The sequence below is a fragment of the Ascaphus truei genome, chromosome 12 (genome assembly GCF_040206685.1).
Source record: "Ascaphus truei isolate aAscTru1 chromosome 12, aAscTru1.hap1, whole genome shotgun sequence".
In the NCBI taxonomy this organism is placed as follows: domain Eukaryota; kingdom Metazoa; phylum Chordata; class Amphibia; order Anura; family Ascaphidae; genus Ascaphus; species Ascaphus truei.
This window is the reverse complement of record NC_134494.1, coordinates 49,837,763-49,860,089: the sequence shown is the minus strand read 5'-3', so window position 1 is coordinate 49,860,089 and position 22,327 is coordinate 49,837,763. Positions and strand designations below refer to the sequence as shown.

The following is a 22,327-nucleotide window of genomic DNA, read 5'->3' as shown; positions in this document are numbered from 1 at the left end:
GGGGACCCCCTGCTCCCTGAGATACTTACCTCTGTCGGGGGCGCCGGTAGCAGCTACGCAGGTGTAAATGCCCCGGTCACGCGGGCCAATAGGAAGCCACAAGGGATGACATCACAGCTTCCTATTGACCCGCGAGACATTTAAACCGCCATTATGGTAGCCCCAGCTGGCCCAGCAGGAGCTGCTACCGGAACCCCTTATGGAGATATTTCAGGAAGAAGGGGGTCCCGGGGCTAAAATGAACATGGTTCAGCTACGGAGACCCCCTGCTTCAAACTCAATTTATTAAAAAAACACACAATTCAAACCAGGAGCACCAATTTCACTAGAACATACCTGTATACCATTCTCTGCTCGGAGGATTACGCTTCCAACATATCATAAATAAAGGGACTCACCAGCTTTGCCTTCCGTGTAAGGCTTTTTTAATATTGTTATTTCACATTTTTTGACACAATTCATTCTAGTGTTCTTCTTTTTCTTTTTCTACTGTATCGCTAGACCATGTTTTTTTTAGCACCTCATCACTGAACATTTTTAACATCTCTTCATAGCTTCTTTGTATTTTCTTTTTTCTGCATTATCATGGATCATCAATGTCATGGGAGAGGGGGTTTGGCCCGGGATTAAAGGGGTTACACCCCATTTGGCCACCCCCTGCTCCCACTTGGGAAGCAAGGGTTTAACTGGACTGTGGTCCAGTAATGTGTTTTACACTGCTTCAGAATCCCAATGTATATTCCCCTGTAAAAATGTTTTGTTTCTGTTCAAGTGTTTGCCCCTACACATACACTGGGATTGATGCGGGAGGGAAAGGGTTAAGGTTAACTTTGTGTTTATAGCTCTTTGTTCCATGTACCATTTTGCAGAGTCTCATATGTCGCCATTGGAGCTCCATTCATTTCAATGGCGGATCTAGCGGTTTTGGACCTGTTTCCAGCGACGACCAGCAGGTGGCGTCCGAGAGGAGGAGCGGCGTTTTCCCATTGTAAGTCAATGGGGCCATTGACTTCAATGGGGATTCCTCGACGTCGACCTCCAGGAACAGGTTGGCAGCCATCCAAACCGCAAAATCGCAGAAGCGGACACAATGTCTTTGAAAAGAGCTTTATCACTGAGTTCAAGGTCAACGACAAGTGGCGTGGGAACCTTAGCTTTTAGAGCACCTGGGAATAAAATTATTTTTGCCCTAGCCCCTAGGAGCCCCTCCACACGACCCCCATCGGGTCCGGGAATGAGGGACACCCGTAAAGGGTCATACTTATGAACAAGGGTCCTGCCATTGACTTTAATGGCGGAGTGGAGGTCCCATTGAATCCAATGGCGGTGCTCGCCCATGCATTGTCTATGGCGGCGCCTGCCATTGATTCCAATGGGGAAAAGCCGCGTGGCGTTAAAACGGCTAAGTCCGAAACAGTTAAAAATGTAAGTCCATATCCCCGGTTCTGGGAGGACCAGAGGGCTGAGATTTGGGTGGCATGTAGCCAAGGTTCCGGCATGAATGCATGGCCATTCCCAGCCCTCTCTGAACAACCAGACGGAGTATGGGCAAATGTAAAGATTCTTGGTTTTTCCATAGACTTCAATGGCGGAGTTTCCCCATTGAAAGTCTATGGCGGCGGGACCCATTGACTTCAACGGCGGAGTCGTGCCATTAAACGCCTATGGCGACGGAGCCCGTTGATTTCAATGGGGAAAGAGTGAAAGACAGAGATTAATTTTTAAAGGGAAGAATTCTGTATTTAAAAGTGTTTTAACCTACATTTGTGTATCTCCGGTTCTGGGGGTCGCAGAGGGCTGCAACTTGGCCACAATGGAGAGTCATGTCCGGCAGGAAAACCTGGCAAGTATCAGCCCACTGGGCCTAACAGAACCAATTATTTTAATATGTGAAGATATTAAACTGTGAATAGTATTTTGGGTCTGATGTGAAAACTCAGAGCCCATCTGCTATGTTAATAGGTCAGGATGGCAAACAAGTGGTCTACCATACCCCCTCTGATCAAAGGTTGACCACTCTGATTGTATACAATAGGGCGGAGGAACAAAGGGCCTGAGTGGTCTGTAAGTGTCATAATTCACACTTGCAGATAAGGGAGTCCAAACTTCAAAGGAAACTGCTAGCCAGCCAGGCGCCCCAAGGTTAAGGGATAGGACTGAGATTGTATATAAACAAGGCTCAGCCTATGCCCATTGTCTTCGTGTATTGTCGTGATGATTACATCTGAACCTGTATTGTGGAAGAAATGGCCCATCCTGTATCCTGATGGCTTTCTTGTCCAACACCCTTAAGTAAGTGCATATTTTCCCTGTTATTTGTATATCTTGTGTGTTCACCTTCATTAAGGAATAAATTATATTTTATCATATCTAGTCGTGTTCAGTTCAACCCAGGTATTTTGGTGTATATTATAGCTTGTCATAAGTTACCGTGACAATCAACCACCAGATCCCATCCAAGTTACAGAGACAGATACACACTTTTCATTTAATTACCTTGATCTCACGGCAAGGTTTAAAAAAGCAGACTCCGTGTTTGACAAAGATAAAAATTTACTTTGCGAAGTTACTGAATATTTAAAACCTCATTTCTTCAGACTAGAAAAATACACAGCACAGGACTTAAGGATTTGGTGGGATGTCATTACCTTCAAAAATTATCTTAAAGACAAAAGGATACCCCGCGGTTTGCGGATGACCAAAGCACCAACCTTTGGGTTTGAGGATAGAGATTTTGAGTCACAATGGACCCAGGTTCTTGATCAATGCAACTTCAAACTTATTGAATTGATAATCGAACGTAAGCATTTCTCACGAACATGGTCTCGTGACATTTCCTGGAGTCACATTCTAATCTCTCACCGGCACACATCATTTTCATCTCGGATAGTATTCACTATCTCCTTACATATAACTACTTCATGTTTTCAGGGGATTTCTATCTCCAAACACGTGGCACAGCAATGGGAACATGCTTTGCACCTTCTTATGCCAACCTATTCATGGGTTAGTGGGAACAGTGCTACGTGTTTGGAGATAGAAATCCCTTCAGACATCTTATAGTCTCTTATCACCACTATATAGATGATCTTCTTTTGATTTGGAAAGGCACCATCACTCAGTTGCATGCCTTCATTCACTTTCTTAACACTAATTCATTTAATCTTTCATTCACCCACCATTATCACCATCACCACATTCACTTTTTGGACCTCTGTCTATGTTGACATGGACATGAAGGTATATTCTAATATATATAGGAAGCCCAACACTCGCAATACATTATTGCATGCTACGAGTTGTCATGACAGGAATTTATTTAGAGGTATACCTGGAGGTTCATTTCTACGTCTCCATAGAAATTGTTCAACAATTGATTATTATGAACAAAAATCTACTGAATTGATTCGAAGATTTAAGGTTAGAGGATATGATCCTCAAATACTTAATGAGGCATACCAAAGTGCAAAACAGGAACCAAGGGGAAGTCTTATTAAATCCAACAACACATGTTCTAAAAGAAAAAGGGAAAACATCCGTGTATGGGAATGATGATAAAAGGAACAACAATCAGCAGCTTCCTCTTTTTATTACCAGGTACAGCAACCCGGCAAATGCCATAAAACCCATAATTTAGGACAACTGGGGAATTCTGGCTACAAATCCTCTTTTGAAAGAAATGGTCTCTAATGATCCAAAAATTGTATTCCAAAGATCAGAAACATTGGGCAACCTAATATCACCCAGTGTGCCCAAATCTGCTTTAAACACATCAAAGGAATTCTTTCCCAATCTAACTGGTTGTTATCCCTGTTGTAAGTGCAACATGTGTAAATATCTCTTAAAAACCAAAACAGTTTGCAAAAAAAAATATGGAACCGGTGCATATAAAATGTTGTCTTACATAACATGCAATACCGACCATGTAATCTATATGCTCATCTGTGGTTGTGACAAACGTTATGTTGGCATGACGGCAAGGCCATTAAAACAACGAGTGCAAGAGCGTATGAGGTTAATTAGCTAAAAAGATCAGCTGCATCCAGTATCCAAACATTTTTAGTATCTGTCCAAATGGAAGTTTGTGTAACTTTAAATGTGTGGCACGTAAAGCCACACTTTCGGGGATAGAACTAACTTGCTTTTCAAATGAGAAGCTTACTGGATTTTTTCACTTGATACTCTGGCACCAAATGGGTTACTGAATGGGACCTTAAATGTTTTTTTTTACAATTAAATAAAGCATGTTTTGGATGAAACTCTTCTATTTCAGTTTCATTCCCATTCTTTCCCATTAAATACAGTCATTTTTTATATCATTTTTTATATCATTTTTCGATATCATTTTTGATATCTTAACTTTGCTGACAGTTATTGTTCTCTCTCCTCTCCATAATACTATATTATTCCAACACAACAATTTTTACTGTTTTGTACAAGGAATGCATATAATACTCTGTACTATGTTCAGCTGAGGGTTCTAATTGGTCTGTTATCAAAACCATTATTGCTTACTATATAATAACGTCCAAATATGTATGTGTATATGGATTTATTTTGCATATGATTTTTACAATCAATGATCCAAGACATACAATTAACAAATGCTACAATATGCTTAGTGTATTTATACAACATATCAATGTTGTTACATTACACTTAACTTTATAGCAACATAGAGTTAGCAACTGTATGGTTTACTTTCTATGTCTGTTCATTGTGTCTTGCAACTTTCTTTTTTTCTTTCTTACCCGTTCCTCCCTCCTCCTCCCTCTCTCCCTTCCCCCCCTCTCTCCATTTTTAATTTCTTTCTTCTTTTTTTTATCTCTTTTTACACTTTCTGTTTACCAGATAATTAATTGACATCAGCTGTCTTTGGTGTAGGGTATAAAGATCCTTCACTTCCCCCACATTGTTACTCCACGAAAAAGCGCCATAGGGGGCGTGAAACGCGTGGGAGGAAAGTCCATTCACTGTTTGTTCATGTGTTTTTTTATGTAGTCCCAATAAATTGTTTTTAATTTTCTCCTGCTGGTGAGTTCCCTATTTTTAAAATTTTTTGGAGCGGTTGTTATTTTGATCTATTTTTGTATTGATTAAAAATAGAAGCGGATGAAAATTAAACGAAATGGTTTCAATTAAATAAAAGATTTTTTTTCTCCATTCACATAGAACAAGTGCAATTGACGTGTTAATACTGTAGATTAGAATTAGGGTTTTTTTAACCCCACAATTGCACGGGTTCATGTGACACCTCCAGACATTATTGTAGCTGATTGTGGAGGTGCAGTTTTTTTGGCAGTGTAAGGAGAAGCGACACGTGTTAACCCCTTAGGGCTTGTGATACACCGCAGGCTCGTCACAGGCATTAAAGTAACTGAAACACAAGGGGCGCGTTTCCCAGGAAGGGAAATTCAAGTGGAAATTGTTTTCACCTAATGAATGGTTTCATTCATTGTTCCACAATAGGCTCAATGCATTTCTATGTAGCTGCAAAGAGGCCAGGTTTGCAATACATGGAAGCACTCACCATATAACACCTTGGGACATATGTACAAAGCAAATGGCTTCTTGGCGCTTAACTGGCTCATGGAAACATCATTTTAAATTGCACTTTACATTGTACTAAGCTGACATTCTTCAATCAGCATCAATGATATGAAATACACTGCGCGAGACAGAGACATGCTGACGGTAAGTACTGTGCTGTACTAGAAAAGAATGTTTGAGTGTCAACAAAAAAATAAGGAGAAAACACGTCAAAATTGGCCACCAATTCAGCTTGGCGTAAACACTAAAAGGGTCTGTTTGTATTGTTAGCGCAGCGGTAATGCAAGCCGCTGATTTATTTTTTTTGAAACTTTTTAAAATATTGAATCTTTTCACCAGCATCATGCTCCTTATACAGAGAAGCGCTGTAAATATATATTTTTGGTTCAACATTGCCCCTTATCCCCTCTAGAGTGTAAGCTCTCAGGATCAGCGCCCTCATTACCTTCTGTAAGTGTTTGCGCTTCTTTGTCCTTATTTGTATGTCATTCTGTGTATGTAATTTATATCACTCTGTAGCCTCATTGTACCGCGCTGCGGAGTCTGTTGGCGCTTTACAAATAAACAATAATAATAGTAATACTGTAAAACTCCCCCAATTCTGACTGTGCCAGTTATAAGACTTGAGTTGATCCCACGTGCTGTGATGCCCGGCTGAGCCACTTTGGCAGGGGAGCGGTTATTTTTCTGTAATTTTTCCTTCGCTGCTCTCAGATCTGTTTGCCAAGTTACACCACCTCATATCTGACATTACCAGGAGAAAAGGGGAAAATCAGACAAGCAGAGAAAAAGAACCTTGCGCTATCATAATGTGTGAATCAGGTTACGCCTACCTAACTCCTCCTATTGCCCCAAGTAATTATTCTCTGATGTCCCTGTGATGGTAAGGGTACCGTAGATTTGGATGCTCTTAAAAGTTAAGCCCGCCATCACCCGTACCTGTTAATAATATTATGTATTTATGTAGGTACAGTTTATTGTACCAGTCCGGTATCTGTGTACTGTGACCACATTGGGCTGAGATTATATTCTGTAGCCTGGTTCCAGCATTTTGGGAACCAGGAAAATAATTATATGTTAAATGCTTTTAATGTACGTCCCTTTGTGTGGAAGATGGATATACAAGTATACAGCCTCAACACAAAGGAGATCCTGGGTGAGATAAGGTGAGTGGCTTGGGACATTGCCGAGCGAGGCAGTGTTGTTGACTCAGGTGTGGGGGTAGTGGCTCCCTATGGGGGGGACCATTGTTCGGCCCAGACACAGAGTCACCTATCCCTTCAGGGGATATTTGGAGGACAAAGGGAACCGTTGCCGGGACTAGTCTATAGGCACGATTCCCAATGGCCCATTCAAATGCCCCGCTTGAATTAAGCCCGCAGGGGTGGGCTGTTCTGGAAGTCCAGACCCCAAAGACAATTAACTCTGGGATTGGTCGGGCATCCGTCATCTATGCTGGTGGATGAAAACCGAGGGCTATACGAGTAGGAATAGGAATAGGAATAGTAGGGCTATACGAGTCTTTGAGTCCAGAGACTTGTTGTGGAATACACGGAGAGCCAAAGTGGACCCTTTAACTATCCAAAGTCATCCACAGGTATTCCGGAGACTTGCAGAGGGGTTTGGAGGGAAACGACGGTGAGGAATTTAAAACTACCAACTAGCAATGAACAAGGCAGTGCTGCCCCTACCATTGAGGACGGCTGCAAGCTGGGAATGCGTATAGGGGTAAACTTCTGGACAGAGGTCCCCGTTCCTAGGGTTCTAGGTTGTTCCTCCAGTTGGGGGAGTTTGTGTGGGTCTTATGTACTGGAAGTGTGGAATCTGTCTAGTGTATTGATCCCTGGTGTAATTGTCCTGGTCTCCTGTGACAGTCCCTATTAATTGATCCAAGTGCCAGCAAACTTTGGCTATGACCTTGGGCAAGTCACTTTATTTCCTTGTGTCTCAGGCCCCAATATAAGATTGTAAGAACTTTGGGGTTAGGGACCCACAGTGTCTGCAAAATTCTATGTACAGCACTGCATACATTGTCATCACTATTGAAGAAACAAATATTATTATTACTATAGAAAAATGCTCCAGTTTGTGACATCTGCTATATATCTCTCATAGACTGGTTTAGGCTTAATACAAATATACATTTGGAGTGATCCAGCCTTTGTAACCGTGTGTTGGGCTAATTAAAAATCCAATCCTTCCCCTTAGGATATATAGTCAGAGAACCATTTAAAGGTAGGATCTCTCTACCGGGTTTGGACTTTCAGCGTTTCTTTTTTTTTATGTATGAGAATAAAAATGATGAATTCTTAATACTTGGAAACGCATATTGTATGACTGAATTGTGTTCATTTTTTTAATAAATAAACTTGATTAATAAACATATTACATTTAACACCCCAATAAGAAAATGAAACAAAAATAAGGCTGAGTTCCCGCTGGCGCTGAGATCGCTGAGCGGGCGGCGCTTGGCGCGGTTACTTGAATGTATATGTAGCCGAGACCCTCTTTCCATACTTGTTGTTGTTATGGGTGGGTATGCTGCAGTTAGGGAACACTCTGATAACGGAGGTTCAGCATAAGGGAGCCGCCATGTTGTGGTTGGCATCAGCGCAGACTTAGCCTAGCAGAGGTTGCGCATGCACAGAGCGAGGGTGAGGAAAAGCCCGCGAAGGAGGTAGAGCACGACGGGTCCCAGCAGCCCCCGCGGGTCCCTGTGATGCGCCTGGACCAATGAGGTGCGAGGCCAGGAGGAAAAGGAAGTGGTTGCGCGCACGTGAGGGCAGAGTTGGTTGGAGAGGAGAAGGAGCTTCGGTGTGGGGAGGCAGACCGCCCCCTACCTAGGCCGTATGCCCCAGGTCCAGTTAGGCCCTGAGTCCCCGTAGAGACAAGCGGAGCTAGGGACTGGCCATAGTTAGGTTCCGGTTCCCTTATTGCCACATTATCACCGCTGGGACAGTTCTAAGTTGGCGGGAGGTCTGGGCGCAGACCCCGCTATCGAGCCGCAGCGTGTCTGGGTGGGATCGCCCTAGACACCTACGGGTGACGTCATCTACACCTCGCTGATCCTTTGTGAAGATTGTAGCCGCACCGGGTACTGGAGTGCCCTGCAGGTAATTCTAAAGTGCACCAACGGTACCATCATTCATTCAGGACACAGTGGCTGCGCAGTCACACTGATACACATTCATTGACTCACTTGAGGGTGGGAGAACTATTCCCAAGGGGAACTGGACACGGGGTGGGATCACCCGGTGAAGGGAGAAGGGAGGGTGAACGTTCGGCGAGACGCAGAGTATAGTGTCTCCTCTAGGGAGGGACACCTGTTGGTCTAACATATGGTTACTGCAAGTAAAGTTAATTGGTTAAGGGATATTGCTGTGTGTGTGTGTTATGTACATAAGTCCTGCGAAGACCCACTTCCCCTCGGGCGGAAGCTGTCGCAGGTGGAGGCGCTGCACCAAGTTATAGGTATTGGGTGTAGCCCAGGCTCTCCGTGGCAGAGGCTCAGACCCTGTGAGCCTACAGATAATACAGCATATGGTAGTGGCCTGCGTTCGCTAGGAAGCAGGGCTACATATATATATATATGCAAGTTCCCGCGCGTGCGCATGCGCGGGCACACACGCTCGGCGCTTTTGTAAATAAAATTTTTAAACTTTCCCGCTTGCTCAGATAGCCCACAATTGCGCCCCCCCTTCCTCCCCCCCCCCCCCACGCGCGCAAGTTGCAGGACACCCGGCGCTCATGCTCTAAGCATGAGCGCGCTCAACGCCAGCGGGGACTCAGCCATAGGCTGAGGCTAATTGTATTAGTTACTTACAGAACATCATAGCCACATTCACAGATGTCAACAAATCAGTGAGGCTTGGGGGTTAAAAAGGGACAATTTCATGCAAAAGTGCTGATTTTGTTATTTAAAATATACATATGTAGACCAATGACACTCCACTGGAAATCAGGCTGGTCCTGAGGATCAGTGAGGTCATTATATGCTTCTCCATTGGAAATGGTCATTTCTTGTAATCCGGATAATGCCTTTTTTAGACAGTGAAGCCGTTTCTCTGCTTTCTAACTAAATTATAATGGAATGTGGGAGGGGGGGGGGGGGGTCAGTGAACAACTTCCTCCCAGTCATGGTGGGAAAGGAATGTGAGACAGAGGGGAAACCCCCGGGTACTGTAACTCCAGCCTCCAGCACACAGCACAGAAATACAGCCACTTCCCTATCGCAGCAGCCAATACCCAGCAGTCACAACACAAGAATGACAATCAACTGAGTTATTTGACCCTTTGTTGACCCATTATTACCAGAGCTCTACATTGCATTGTCGTGAAAATTTGCATTTCCAGCACGGAAGGCGTTAAACCCCCAAAAGTGACGCTTGACATGGGTTTTGCTCCACCCAGAGGCATGCTTTCTGCTCCAAACTCTCACATTTCTTCTAAGGCATGATAGCAACAACAGGGGTGGGAGAGGAGGGTGCTGCCTGTCCCCTGGTGAGGAGTCTGGGAGCAGGGGTCCTGTGAGTGAGGCTGAAGCACTTCCTGCCATGTCCCGGGTGGGCACAGAAGCCTGAGTGTGACCTGAGGAGTGTGACCTGAGTGTGACCCGAGTGTGACCCGAGTGATGTTGGAGATGGGACTCCTCGGGATGCCCGGGAATCTGCCCCCTCTGCTCCTCATACTGGGACTGCTGATGGGAAAGGTAGGAGGCATCAGTGGGGAACTCCTCCGGGGTATCTGTGAGAGGCACGAGCAATCCCCAATAATAAAGGACAGGCACAGCCAGACCTGACTGAGCTGCTTATAATTCCTTTACAAGTATGATTGCAGTTACCCATAATGAACTTTATTCACTGTGAGTCTGTTCATGACAATAGACCATGTGATATACACACACACACACACACACACACACACACACTTATACACACACATACACACACACATATACACACACACACACACACACACACACACATACACAGTTATACACACACATATACATATACACACACATATATATATATATATATACATGTAGAGGTGTCAGTACCGTGTTAGCCGAGCTTCAATAATCAAAAAAATAAATAGATGATACCGTTCTGTGGCTAACGAAATGCTTTTATTTGTGCGAGCTTTCGAGATACACTGATCTCTTCTTCCGGCGATGTTACAATGAATGAAGCAAAAGGTAAACATAAAAACAGTGTCTCTTGGAATGTTATCTGTGCTGTTCCTTCGCAGTGGCCTAAACAGAGATCGAAATGTTATGAGTCATTACTGACAGTAGTGAACTCTCGTCCCATAAGCGCTAAAGGCCATGTCTGTACATACTGTGCTATATGTATGCACACACAGCTGTCTCTCACACATACTAATACTCCTTGTTTTTCCATCCCTATACACCAATAGGGACCACTAAATATCCACACACACTTTTAGTTGTGCTACTAACTCTCACATTTCCACACCCACCCACACCATTTATATCCAGTCCCACTCCACACACACCTTGTGTAAAGCACTGTATATACTGTGGGCTCTCCATTCATTTTTATTCACTCTGATACACATACACACTCTTTCTTCACTTGCTTTCAGTAACCATTTAACACCTCTAGCCATAAAACACATCCACACCGGGGGAAGGAACAGCACAGATAACATTCCAAGAGACACTGTTTTTATGTTTACCTTTTGCTTCATTCATTGTAACATCGCCGGAAGAAGAGATCAGTGTATCTCGAAAGCTCGCACAAATAAAAGCATTTCGTTAGCTACAGAACGGTATCATCTATTTATTTTTTTGATTATATATATATATATATATATATATATATATATATATATATACATATACATATATACACACATCACTTTACTGTATCTCTGGCACAGGTTCTCATGATGTTTTCCCAAATACCCCCGTTTTTTCACTTGCTATCCAGTGCAATTATATAGGGGGCTGTGTTGGCCAAAATTGCCAGATTAAGTGATGCCAACAGATTCCCTCTATAACTACTAGAAGATGCATTTTTCCCACCCTGTCACTGGTACTCCATAACGTATATATATTGTTAGGTTCAGTCAGCACGTGGTTTTATAGTATTTTTTTTAGTACTGCCAACCATGTGTACATCACTTTGCTGGAGAAGTAACAAATGTTATCGCTGCCCTAGAAAAGAGTCCTGTCTATATCATTGTAACAATGTCATAGTGTGATAATCCTAATGTAACTGATTACTTTAACCCCATGTGAACCTTTCCCTGGTAAGCCGGAGACCTGTAAAATGTGTTATATCGTATATATGGTGAATCCACCCTTCCCGGGTCTGTCATTCCTAGATTCTACATCCTAAAGGATTTCCTGTAGACATACAGTGATAACCCTACATTTAGACTAATATCCCCTTCCAAACCCATAAGAGGTAGTCACTGGTAATCTGGAGTAGTGTGGTTGCTTTATGACATACCTGTATATATATATATATATATATATATATATATATATATCAGAAAATAGCCGTGTTAGTCCAGTTGCGATAGTGCAGAATAAATTAGTTCTTCAGTATTAGGTGATACCTTTTTTATTGGACTAACAATTTATGTCATAGGACAAGCTTTCGAGAGTTCTCCTCTCTACACTGTTTTAGCCATAGATTCCTGTATTTATCAGTATTGCTTGACCTGAAGAAGAGAGGAGAACTCTCGAAAGCTTGTCCTATGACATAAATTGTTAGTCCAATAAAAAAGGTATCCCCTAATACTGAAGAACATATATATATATATATATATATATATATATATATATATACATATATATATACATATACATATATATATATATATATATATATATATACATATATATATATATATATATATATCTTTATTTATATGGCGCCATTCATGTGCACAGCACTTCACAGCAGTAATACACGTGATAAGTCATATAAATAATACATAATGGGAAGAAGTGCTTCAGACATAAGTGACATTTAGGAAAAGGAGTCCTAGCCCCAAAGAGCTTACAATCTAATTGATAGGTAGGAGGAACATACAGAAACAGTAGGAAAGTGTTCTGGTAAGTGCGTCTGCAAGGGGCCAAGGTTTATGTGTGAGGTGTAAAGTATCAGCCACGGAGCTACTAATATGCTTCGTTAAGATGGTGTGTTGTAAGATGGATCTTAAAGGTGGATAGAAAGGGTGCTAGTCGGATATTGAGGGGAAGGATATTCCAGAGGTGTGGGAAAGTGGGTGAGAAAGGCTTAAGGTGGGAGAGGGCTATAGGCACCAAAGGGGTAGATAGAAAACATCCTTGAGCAGAACGCAAGAGTCGGGATGGTGTATAGCAAGAAATTAGGGCTGAGATGTAAGGCGTCTAAAGCGTTAAAAGTGAGGCGATGTTATGCCCCAGTAAGTGAACTCTTGGTATATTGCGTGTTATTTACCAACACAATATTTATTGAGATCTCTTTGTTCTTAATTGTTTTCCAAATTTACACTGGTTTTGAAAACACTAGGTGCTGATGGGTTAAAGCAATATCAGCCATTTTCACCACTTTTCCAATCCAGCTCCTGTAGTGCCGACGATTATTCTAAAAAAAACCTGGGGCAATCTCCAAAAAGACCCAGGTACATGCTGGGTACATGCTGGGTACATGCTGCAACATTTCACACATTTCTGCAGACAGACTAATGGCCCATCGGATTAACAGCGGGGGTCCCTGGCAGTCCCTTTCAATTTGGCCAGGAACCCCCGCTGTGTTAATCCGATGGGCCATTAGCCTCTGCAGAAATGTCACTGAAATGTACCCAGCATGTATACAGCATGTGCCTGGCTAGTTTAAGGCAAGCTTTAGAATACTCGTTGGCTCGTCTGTGCCTGTGGAATAAAAGCAGGCTCGCAGTATGGGGTTTATTCATTGAACAATGCCAATCGGGGCACTGCCGCGTGGAAACACCCATTGACTTCATTGGGAGACTCCGTGCTACTGATTGGCAATATCACAGTTTTTAATCTTTAATGAATAACTCCCTATATTGTAATAAGCATAGAACTTGCTCTTTATTTGATATAAATTGCATGTATTTGTTGTTCCATGGGGGGGTCTCCAAATCTGCATAAATCACACTTACTTTAGCTATTTGCATACAGCGCAATGACGCACCAAATGTGGTCTAAATAATGACGGGAAAACGCTTAGTGATTCGCATTAGACAAACGTCAGCAAAATGTCGCCGCTTTCTTTAAGTTTGCAATTTACACCACGTCTTATGTTTGTATATATATAGAACAACATTACCATTCTCACGTCCGGTAAAGGAAGACTGCACTCAGATCAGTAAAGGTAAAAAAAGTCTGTATTAGGCATCAATACAATATATATATATATATGTGTGACAGGGTGAATGAACGTCACCAGCCATATACCTGGCAAACCTATGTTTAGGCTTGCAGTGCAGCAGTGAGGAGGTTAAGTTTCAGTTGAGAAGGGCTGCTTAATTAGTCTGACCCCAGCTGCATAATCAAGGTGTTTTAAAACCCCCAGGCTATACACACATGCAGGCTAGCTGGTCAGGACACAGGACTGAAATACTGAAGAGATTACTGCTATAAGGTCTGTTTTTCAAAGTACATGTGTGATGAACTGTCTGTGTCCTGCATGCTGAAGAGGAGCTGCCTTGTTTTCTATGCTGAAGAGAAGCTATTTTGTTTTTGTCTGCTGAAGAGAAGCTATTTTGTTTTTGTATGCTGAAGAGAAGTATTTTGTTTTTGTGTGCTGTATGTTTTTAAGGGTCAATAAATACACCTTATCAAGAGAACCCGCGTGTGTGGTTGCATGTACCCTGCAACATATGGTGTCAGAAGTGGGATTTTGAGAGGCCCCTGCAGTTGAAGGGCCACACACACACACAAAAATTAGAAAAATGGAAGAATTTTTAAAAGAGTTTCTGTGCGAGCAGACCAGACAGCAGGGACTGTTAATGCAGGAGCAGGCCCAACTACTATTGCAAAATGAGAAATGGAAAAACACTGCTCACCTTAGTAATCAAATGTCAAGGTAAAAAGCGGTGCATGGAACTATAAACAATTGAATAGGATGTGATCAGAGGTGACCAACAGAAAGCGTTCCCATAGGTATTGCACTCAACTAAATATATAACTCTGAGTGATGATATATATGTACATAGATCAAGTCAAATCAAACCATATGGGTGTTAGGAGGTAAAATACAAAACAAAAAATTATTTAATTAATACTTAGTATATACACAGAACAATGAACAGTTAATTTGCAAATAATCTAAAATCACATAAGGGAGTGAAAACGGAGTGGATCAGCAAACGGTGAGGTATATTGATAAGTTGTATTGGGGGTATATACAGTACTGGCACGGAGGTGCCAAATGAAAATCACACTGCCTATAGACTCTGTGTTATTGGTCTATATGGTTACACACGGCGCTGTGGTGACTAAATTAGTCAAATTATACACAATCCTCTGTGTCTCAGGACCTCACAGTTGAGCATCATTGTGTAGTAAAATTAGTAAATAGCTAACAGCTAGGTATCCCTCATTGGTAAACTCCTCATAGTAGAGGGATATTACTCTAATAAGTATGCTGTATAGCAGTAGCGCGCTGTATATCACCCATTTCCGGATCGCAGCTTGGAGAACACCATGAATGCCTCAGCCTCCGTCTCACGCTCCACTCAACAAACAAACGGCTGACGTCATCAGTCTGAGCGTCGACTCACACCCGACGATCGTTTCACGCCTTGTGGCGCTTCTTCTGGGGGGGAGGAGTGATTTTAGATTATTTGCAAACCAACTACTATTGCAACAGCAAACCCAGCTCCTAACCCAGCAGCAGGCAGCACAGGATGAGCATATGGCCAAGCTGCTGACCCAATTCCAGGTCCAGAATTTGCGAACAAACCCCCGGTCCTCCTGAGGATAATGGCTTCGAACGAGGATCCAGAGGCTTTTCTACTGACATTTGAAAGGGTTGCCGAAGCTCAGGGCTGGGCTGCAGATCACTGGGGAACTGCTTTGGCCCCGATCCTCATAGGAGAAGCCCAGGCCTCATATCAGGGCCTCCCAGCAGATCAGACAATGGAAAACCAACAAGTAAAAGCCGCCATACTGGATCGCTTAGGTCTGACCCCAGAGACCTACCGGCGGCAGTTCCGGAACCTGAAGTACACCGCTAAGATGAGACCCCGGGTCCTCGCTCAGCGGTTATTGGACTTGTGTACTCGCTGGATACAACCCAAGGAGCGCACTAAGGAGGCAATTCTTGGTGGTTTTGGAACAATTCCTACAGATAATACCCCCTTCCGCACGCTCGTGGGTAAAACGCCATGCTGCTGAAACCCTAGCTTTGGCGGTCCGACTCGTTGAGAACTTCCTTGGGCCGAGGATCAGGTGAGTGCCTTGGACACAACGGATCCAACTTCACCAGCACTTGCGGATACCCAAAGAGGGAGATTGGAACAACGGGGAAACTACGGCGCCTCCATACGCAACCGCCAAGTGCCACGAAAGGAGCAGTCCTTCCAACAAGGAAGAAGTAAAAACACCGGGCACCGCCGAGACCCTCATCCCCTTCCTGATGTCTGCTTGTCGCCAAATGAGAGGAACTTCCGAGGATGTCGCCCACAGGAACCACCAGATGCCTGGTCTCCAGTATCCGGTCCAGCGGAGCGCTATCCGCGGAACCCTCCTGTGAGGGAACCCTCTCCATGTTCTGCCTGCGGAGAACAAGGCCACCGGCATGTGGACTGTCCACAGATGGATTGTTCCTTCAGCAGGACCGTCGCCTCGGCCTTCACTGGAGAAAGTTACAAGCCCTGGCTACTTCCAGCCCAGGTTGTCGGGAAAACCCGTCCAGGCCCTTGTAGATTCGGGCGCTGGGAAAACTCTGGTCTTCCCGCCTAACACCGCCTAACGTGTGTTCGTTTGACTCCCCATGGAGTATAGAATGTATACACGGCGATGTAAAATGGTATCCGACGGCCAAAATCCGGCTACTATTAAAAGGTCAGGAGGCCTACCTCAAATTAGGAGTCACTCCTTGGCTACCTGCCCTCGTTGTGCTCGGCCGGGACTGGCCTTTCTTTTCGAACCTAATGGCTCCAGTCTCTCACGAGGAGCCTTATTCTATGGCTCAGGAGAACCCTGGCAAACTGTTCCCCTTCTCGGCAGACCTTTTTACCAGTAGACACCGTGTTCAAAAGACTCGGAAGCAAAGACGCTATGACAAACAGGACTGGTGGCAAAAATCTGGGTCTCAAGGTGACCATTCTAGTAGCCAGAAGTCACAAGTGATGACTGGGGATGGCCAGAGGGAGGGGGATATGGGCCCTGGAGATTTACCAGACCTATACCTCCCTGAATTTCGCCAGAGGCAAAGGGAAGACCCAGTCCTTGCTAGACAGTATGATAAAGTAGTAAAAATTGATGAGCAGATATTGAATGGGGTGATAGTATTTCCCCATTTTGAATTATCGAATGATATCCTGTATAGGGTGAATAGGCAGACACAAACAGGGGAGGTCACCAGACAGATATTGGTTCCCAAGGTGTTTGTTAAATCAGTTTTCACTCTAGCCCATACTGTCCCTTGGGGTGGTCACCGGGGAAGGGATAAAACATTGGACCGTATTTCGTCCCAATTCTATTGGCCAGGGATGCATAGTGATATTGCTAAGTTATGTGCGGCAAGTCCGGAGTGCCAGCTAACTAGTCCGAAGGGACAAAAAACAGCCCCTTTGGTTCCTCTACCCTTGGTGTCAGTTCCCTTTGAGAGGATTGGGGTAGACTTGGTAGGACCTCTAGAACCTTCTGCGAAAGGACACAGGTTTATTCTTGTAATAATTGACTATGCAACAAGATATCCTGAGGCGTTCCCCCTGAGAACAGCAACGGCGAAGCAAGTAGCCAACAAGTTGTTGGAGCTGTTCTTACGGGTTGGACTTCCCCATGTTATGTTGACAGACCAAGGTACACATTTTATGGCTAAAATGATGCAGGATGTCTTAAAATTACTAGAGGTCAAGTCGGTTCAGACATCGATCTACCATCCACAGACTGACGGATTGGTGGAAAGATTTAACCGAACTCTAAAATGGATGCTGAGAAAATTTGTAGATTCAGAGAAGAGAGCCTGGGATGAACTTCTCCATTTTCTGCTGTTTGCAGTGCGGGAAGTTCCCCAGGCCTCCACGGGTTTCTCTCCATTTTAACTGCTGTATGGCCGCCAAACCCGGGGTATCCTAGACCTCCTAAAGGAGTCTTGGGAGGAACAGCGGTCCCCTTCTAAGAATACCCTGCAATATGTATTGGACCTTAGGAAGCGCCTAGATGTGGTCGGGCATTTTGCTAGGGAGAATCTTAGATCAGCCCAGGACAGTCAGGAGAGACATTACAATCAGAATGCTCGCATGAGAGTCTTTCACCCAGGAGATCAGGTGATGTTGTTGTTACCCAGTTGTGAGAGCAAACTCCTAGCCAAATGGCAGGACCCATTCGAAGTACTCTGCCGCACGGGTGATGTGGATTACGAGATCGCTCAACCAGGGTCCAGGAAGGGTAAACAAATTTACCATGTGAACTTGCTGAAACCCTGGAAGATGCAGCGGTCTCTATTCATCCACCCGGTGGAGGAGGAAACGGACTTGGGTCCTCAGCCCCCACGGGGGAACATCGTGGGTGACGATAAAATCCCAATGGGTAGACAGTTGTCCTCTGAACAAAAAGGGGACTTGTTAGCAATAATTACACAATTCCATGATGTTTTTTCTGATTTGCCAGGGCAAACTAATTTAATTTCACATGTGATCGAGATAGCACCTGGTGTAAAAGTACGTTCCCGTCCTTATAGGTTGCCTAAAAGTCGTAGGGCCCTGGTAGAGAAGGAGGTACAAGAAATGTTACACTTAGGAGTGATTGAGGAATCATGCAGTGAGTGGTGTAGTCCACTAGTTATGGTCCCTAAACTCAATGGGAAGGTAAGATTTTGTGTGGAACTCCGAAAGGTCAATGCGGTATCCAAGTTTGACGCATATCCGATGCCAAGGGTGGATAAGTTAATTGACGCCCTTGGTAACGCGGAATATATATCCACCCTGGAGTTAACAAAAGGATACTGGCAAATACCTTTAGAGGAAAAGTCCAAGTGCAAAACAGCCTTTGCCACTCCCATGGGTTTATACCAGTTTGTGAAAATGTCATTTGGACTGCATGGAGCCGCAGCCACATTTCAGAGACTCATGGATAAAGTGCTGAGAACCCATAGGGCTTATGCCGCAGCCTACCTATATGACATTGTCATTTATCGTAAACACTGGCGGGCCCATCTAAATAGGCTGAAAGCGGTCCTCAAATCTCTAAGAGAGGCAGGGCTCACAGCCAACCCTAAGAGATGTGCCTTAGGTAAGGCGGAAACCAAATACTTAGGGTATGCAGTGGGAGGTGGAAAAGTAAGGCCACTAGCCGACAAGGTAGCTGCCCTGAAAGAAGTTCCGATCCCCCAAACAAAAACGCAGGTACGCTCTCTACTGGGTTTAGCAGGATACTATCAGCGGTTCATCCCCAACTACTCGGAAGTTGCAGCCCCATTAACGGACCTCACAAAAAAGTGTGCCCCTACACAAGTGGTATGGTCAAGGGAGTGTCAGAGAGCCTTTGAGGACATAAAAAGTTGTCTATCAGAGGGTCCTGTCCTTAGAAGCCCAGACTTCAGCAGGCCTTTTGTAGTGCAAACCGATGCATCAGAAATAGGGCTAGGGGGAGTGTTGTCACAACAGTTTGAGGGAGTGGAACATCCAATCCTTTTTCTGAGTAGGAAATTGTCCCCGAGGGAAAAAAACTAGTCAGTGATTGAGAAGGAGTGCCTCGCAGTAAAGTGGGCAATCGGGGCTTTGAGGCATTACCTGGCAGGAGTCCATTTTACTCTGGTGACGGACCATGCTCCATTGAAGTGGTTAAATAGCATGAAGGACTTCAATGCTAGATTGACCAGGTGGTATATGGCCCTTCAACCCTTCTCATTTGAGATTCAGCACAGGCCTGGAAAAGAAAATGCAAATGCTGACTTCTTTTCTAGACAAGGGGTGGATGGTCGGGCTTCAGCCGTGCGTGGCCCCAGCCACACACTAACAGGGGAGGAATGTGACAGGGTGAATGAACGTTACCAGCCATATACCTGGCAAACCTATGTTTAGGCTTGCAGTGCAGCAGTGAGGAGGTTAAGTTTCAGTTGAGAAGGGCTGCTTAATTAGTCTGAATTATGGCTGCATAATCAAGGTGTTTTAAAACCCCAGGCTGTACACACATGCAGGCTAGCTGGTCAGGAGACAGGACTGAAATACTAAAGAGATTACTGCTATAAGGTCTGTTTTTCAAATTACATGTGTGATGAACTATCTATGTCCGGCATGCTGAAGAGAAGCTGCCTTGTTTTCTATGCTGAAGAGAAGCTATTTTGTTTTTTGTCTGCTGAAGAGAAGCTATTTTGTTTTTGTATGCTGAAGAGCAGCTATTTTGTTTTTCTGTGCTGTATGTTTTTAAGGCTCAATAAATAAGCCTTATCAAGAGAACTCGCGTGTATTTATAATATAGTATGTATTACATATGTGTATATATATATGCATACCCCGCATTAACGTACGCAATAGGTCCAGAGCATGTATGTAAAGCAAAAATGTACTTAAAGTGAAGCACTACCTTTTTCCCACTTATCGATGCATGTACTGTACTGCAATCATCATATACGTGCATAACTGATGTAAATAACGCATGTGTAACAGGCTCTATAGTCTCCCCGCTTGCGCACAGCTTCGGTACAGGTAGGGAGCCGGTATTGCTGTTCAGGACGTGCTGACAGGCGCATGCGCGAGCTGCTGTTTGCCTATTGGGCGATATGTCCTTACTCGCGAGTGTACTTAAAGTGAGTGTCCTTAAACAGGGGTATGCCTGTATATATACACACACGCACACACACACAAACAAATGATTGCTCCAAACTACAAAGGGCCAGTTTTAATTTCATATTCTAATAGTTTTGCCTAGATATTGTAAAGATCATTACAAAGGATGAGACCTCTTATTGCAGCCCCCCTAATAATTAGCCGGCATACGATGACCTTATTACATGGGTAATGTAGGGCAGTTTGGCATCAGATTACTTGGTACAGTATAGTCTTGGTTTGCATATCTTGAATTCCATTGTACTTTCTCTAGGGAATTCAGCAATGAACATTAAAGAAATACAAACTCTAAAATCAAGACTAGCTCGTATTGTCCCTGCTAATGGGAACCAGTTGATCGCTGAAAGTTACTATGGGAATTATAGGGAGCTTTGTTGCGGTCTTCCAACACCTGCATCAGTTCCCAAGAGTGAGCTTTCCGCATTGTGCATACAGTCATGTGAGATACAGACCGTTAAGGCAGTGTTTTTCAACCTGGGGTCCTAAGAACCCTTGTGTTCTCTGGGAATCCCTAAAGGGTTTCCTGTAATTTTCTTGTCATTTTAAATTTGTACCAAATATAGAAGAATCTACAATGCATCTGACGTCAGACATGCTATTAGAGAGGGTTGGGGTTCCATACAATGCATCTGATCTCAGACGCGCTATTAGAGAGGGTTGGGGTTCATTACAATGCATCTGATCTCAGACGCGCTATTAGAGAGGGTTGGGGTTCCTTACAATGCATCTGACGTCAGACACGCTATTAGAGAGGGTTGGGGTTCCTTACAATGCATCTGACGTCAGACACGCTATTAGAGAGGGTTGGGGCTCCTTACAATGCATCTGATCTCAGAAACGCTATTAGAGAGGGTTGGGGTTCCTTACAATGCATCTGATCACAGGCGCACTATTATAGAGGGTTGGAAGTTCCTCAGAATTTCACTTAGGGTTCCTTAACCAAAAAAAGGTTGGAAACCACTGATCTAAGGTGTCATCTCCAAACTATCGGAGGCATGTGTAAACAGAACACAAATTCAGTGCATTATTATTAACAGGGTAATAAGCGTACAACAGCGATAGCTGATGATATTTATGGGCCATATTTACGAAGCCGTCTTCTGCCAGAAGGCACCTTCTGGTGCTAGAAGACAAGTTACAACCTATTGACTTGACGGTGTCTAACAGCACTGGTTGGTGCCTTATGACAGAAGACAGCTTAGTAAATATGGCCTTATATCCTTGTCATAAAAGGTTTAACCCCATGACTACCAGATGAGATAAATCTGTCAGTGCATTGCAAAGCACTGAAGTGGTTCAATGTGCAATGTCCCCCTAAACATTAGCCCAAAAAACACATCTTAAAAAGCTCTTTAAAAAATTCAGCACCAATATCACTTAGGGCGCAGGAGCTTTGAAGCGGAGCATCTACCGGTACCCTCCTACAGAGGTAAGTATCTCCAGAAGCAGGGGTTCCCTGATATCGATGGTGTTCAGCCCCGGAGACCCCCAGCTTCTATCCAATGTATAATCACAGACTAACGCAGACATATCTGAAAATGGCTCAACTAAGACAGCCTGGCGCAGATATATTGAGCGCACGTTGCGACACTGTGCTTCCATGTTTGCTTTGATAGAGTCAAATGTGCTTTATGTTAATCCCCTCCACTGCTCTTCTTCCACCTTCCTCTACTCTACAGACTGACTGACAGTACGTGTAGTTTCCAAGAACGGTTGTGGTACTGCTGGAGGAGAAACGAAAGCAGCGGGTTCTGAAATCTTCTTACATGAGACT

At 43.9% G+C, this 22,327-nt stretch overlaps 1 protein-coding gene across 2 annotated transcripts in view; it reads left to right on the top strand.

The window, feature by feature from the left end:
• Positions 1–9,719: 9,719 nt before the first annotated feature.
• Positions 9,720–22,327, top strand: part of LOC142464250 (receptor-type tyrosine-protein phosphatase beta-like) — a 158,311-nt gene continuing 145,703 nt past the window's right edge. Inside the window, exon 1 of one of the 2 annotated variants that reach the window (XM_075567664.1) lies at positions 9,720–10,258. In XM_075567664.1, the coding sequence (XP_075423779.1) occupies positions 10,181–10,258 (78 nt within the window). In that variant the 5' untranslated portion in view covers positions 9,720–10,180. The remainder of the gene's footprint in view (positions 10,259–22,327) is intronic. The other variant, XM_075567665.1, reaches the window with a different exon arrangement.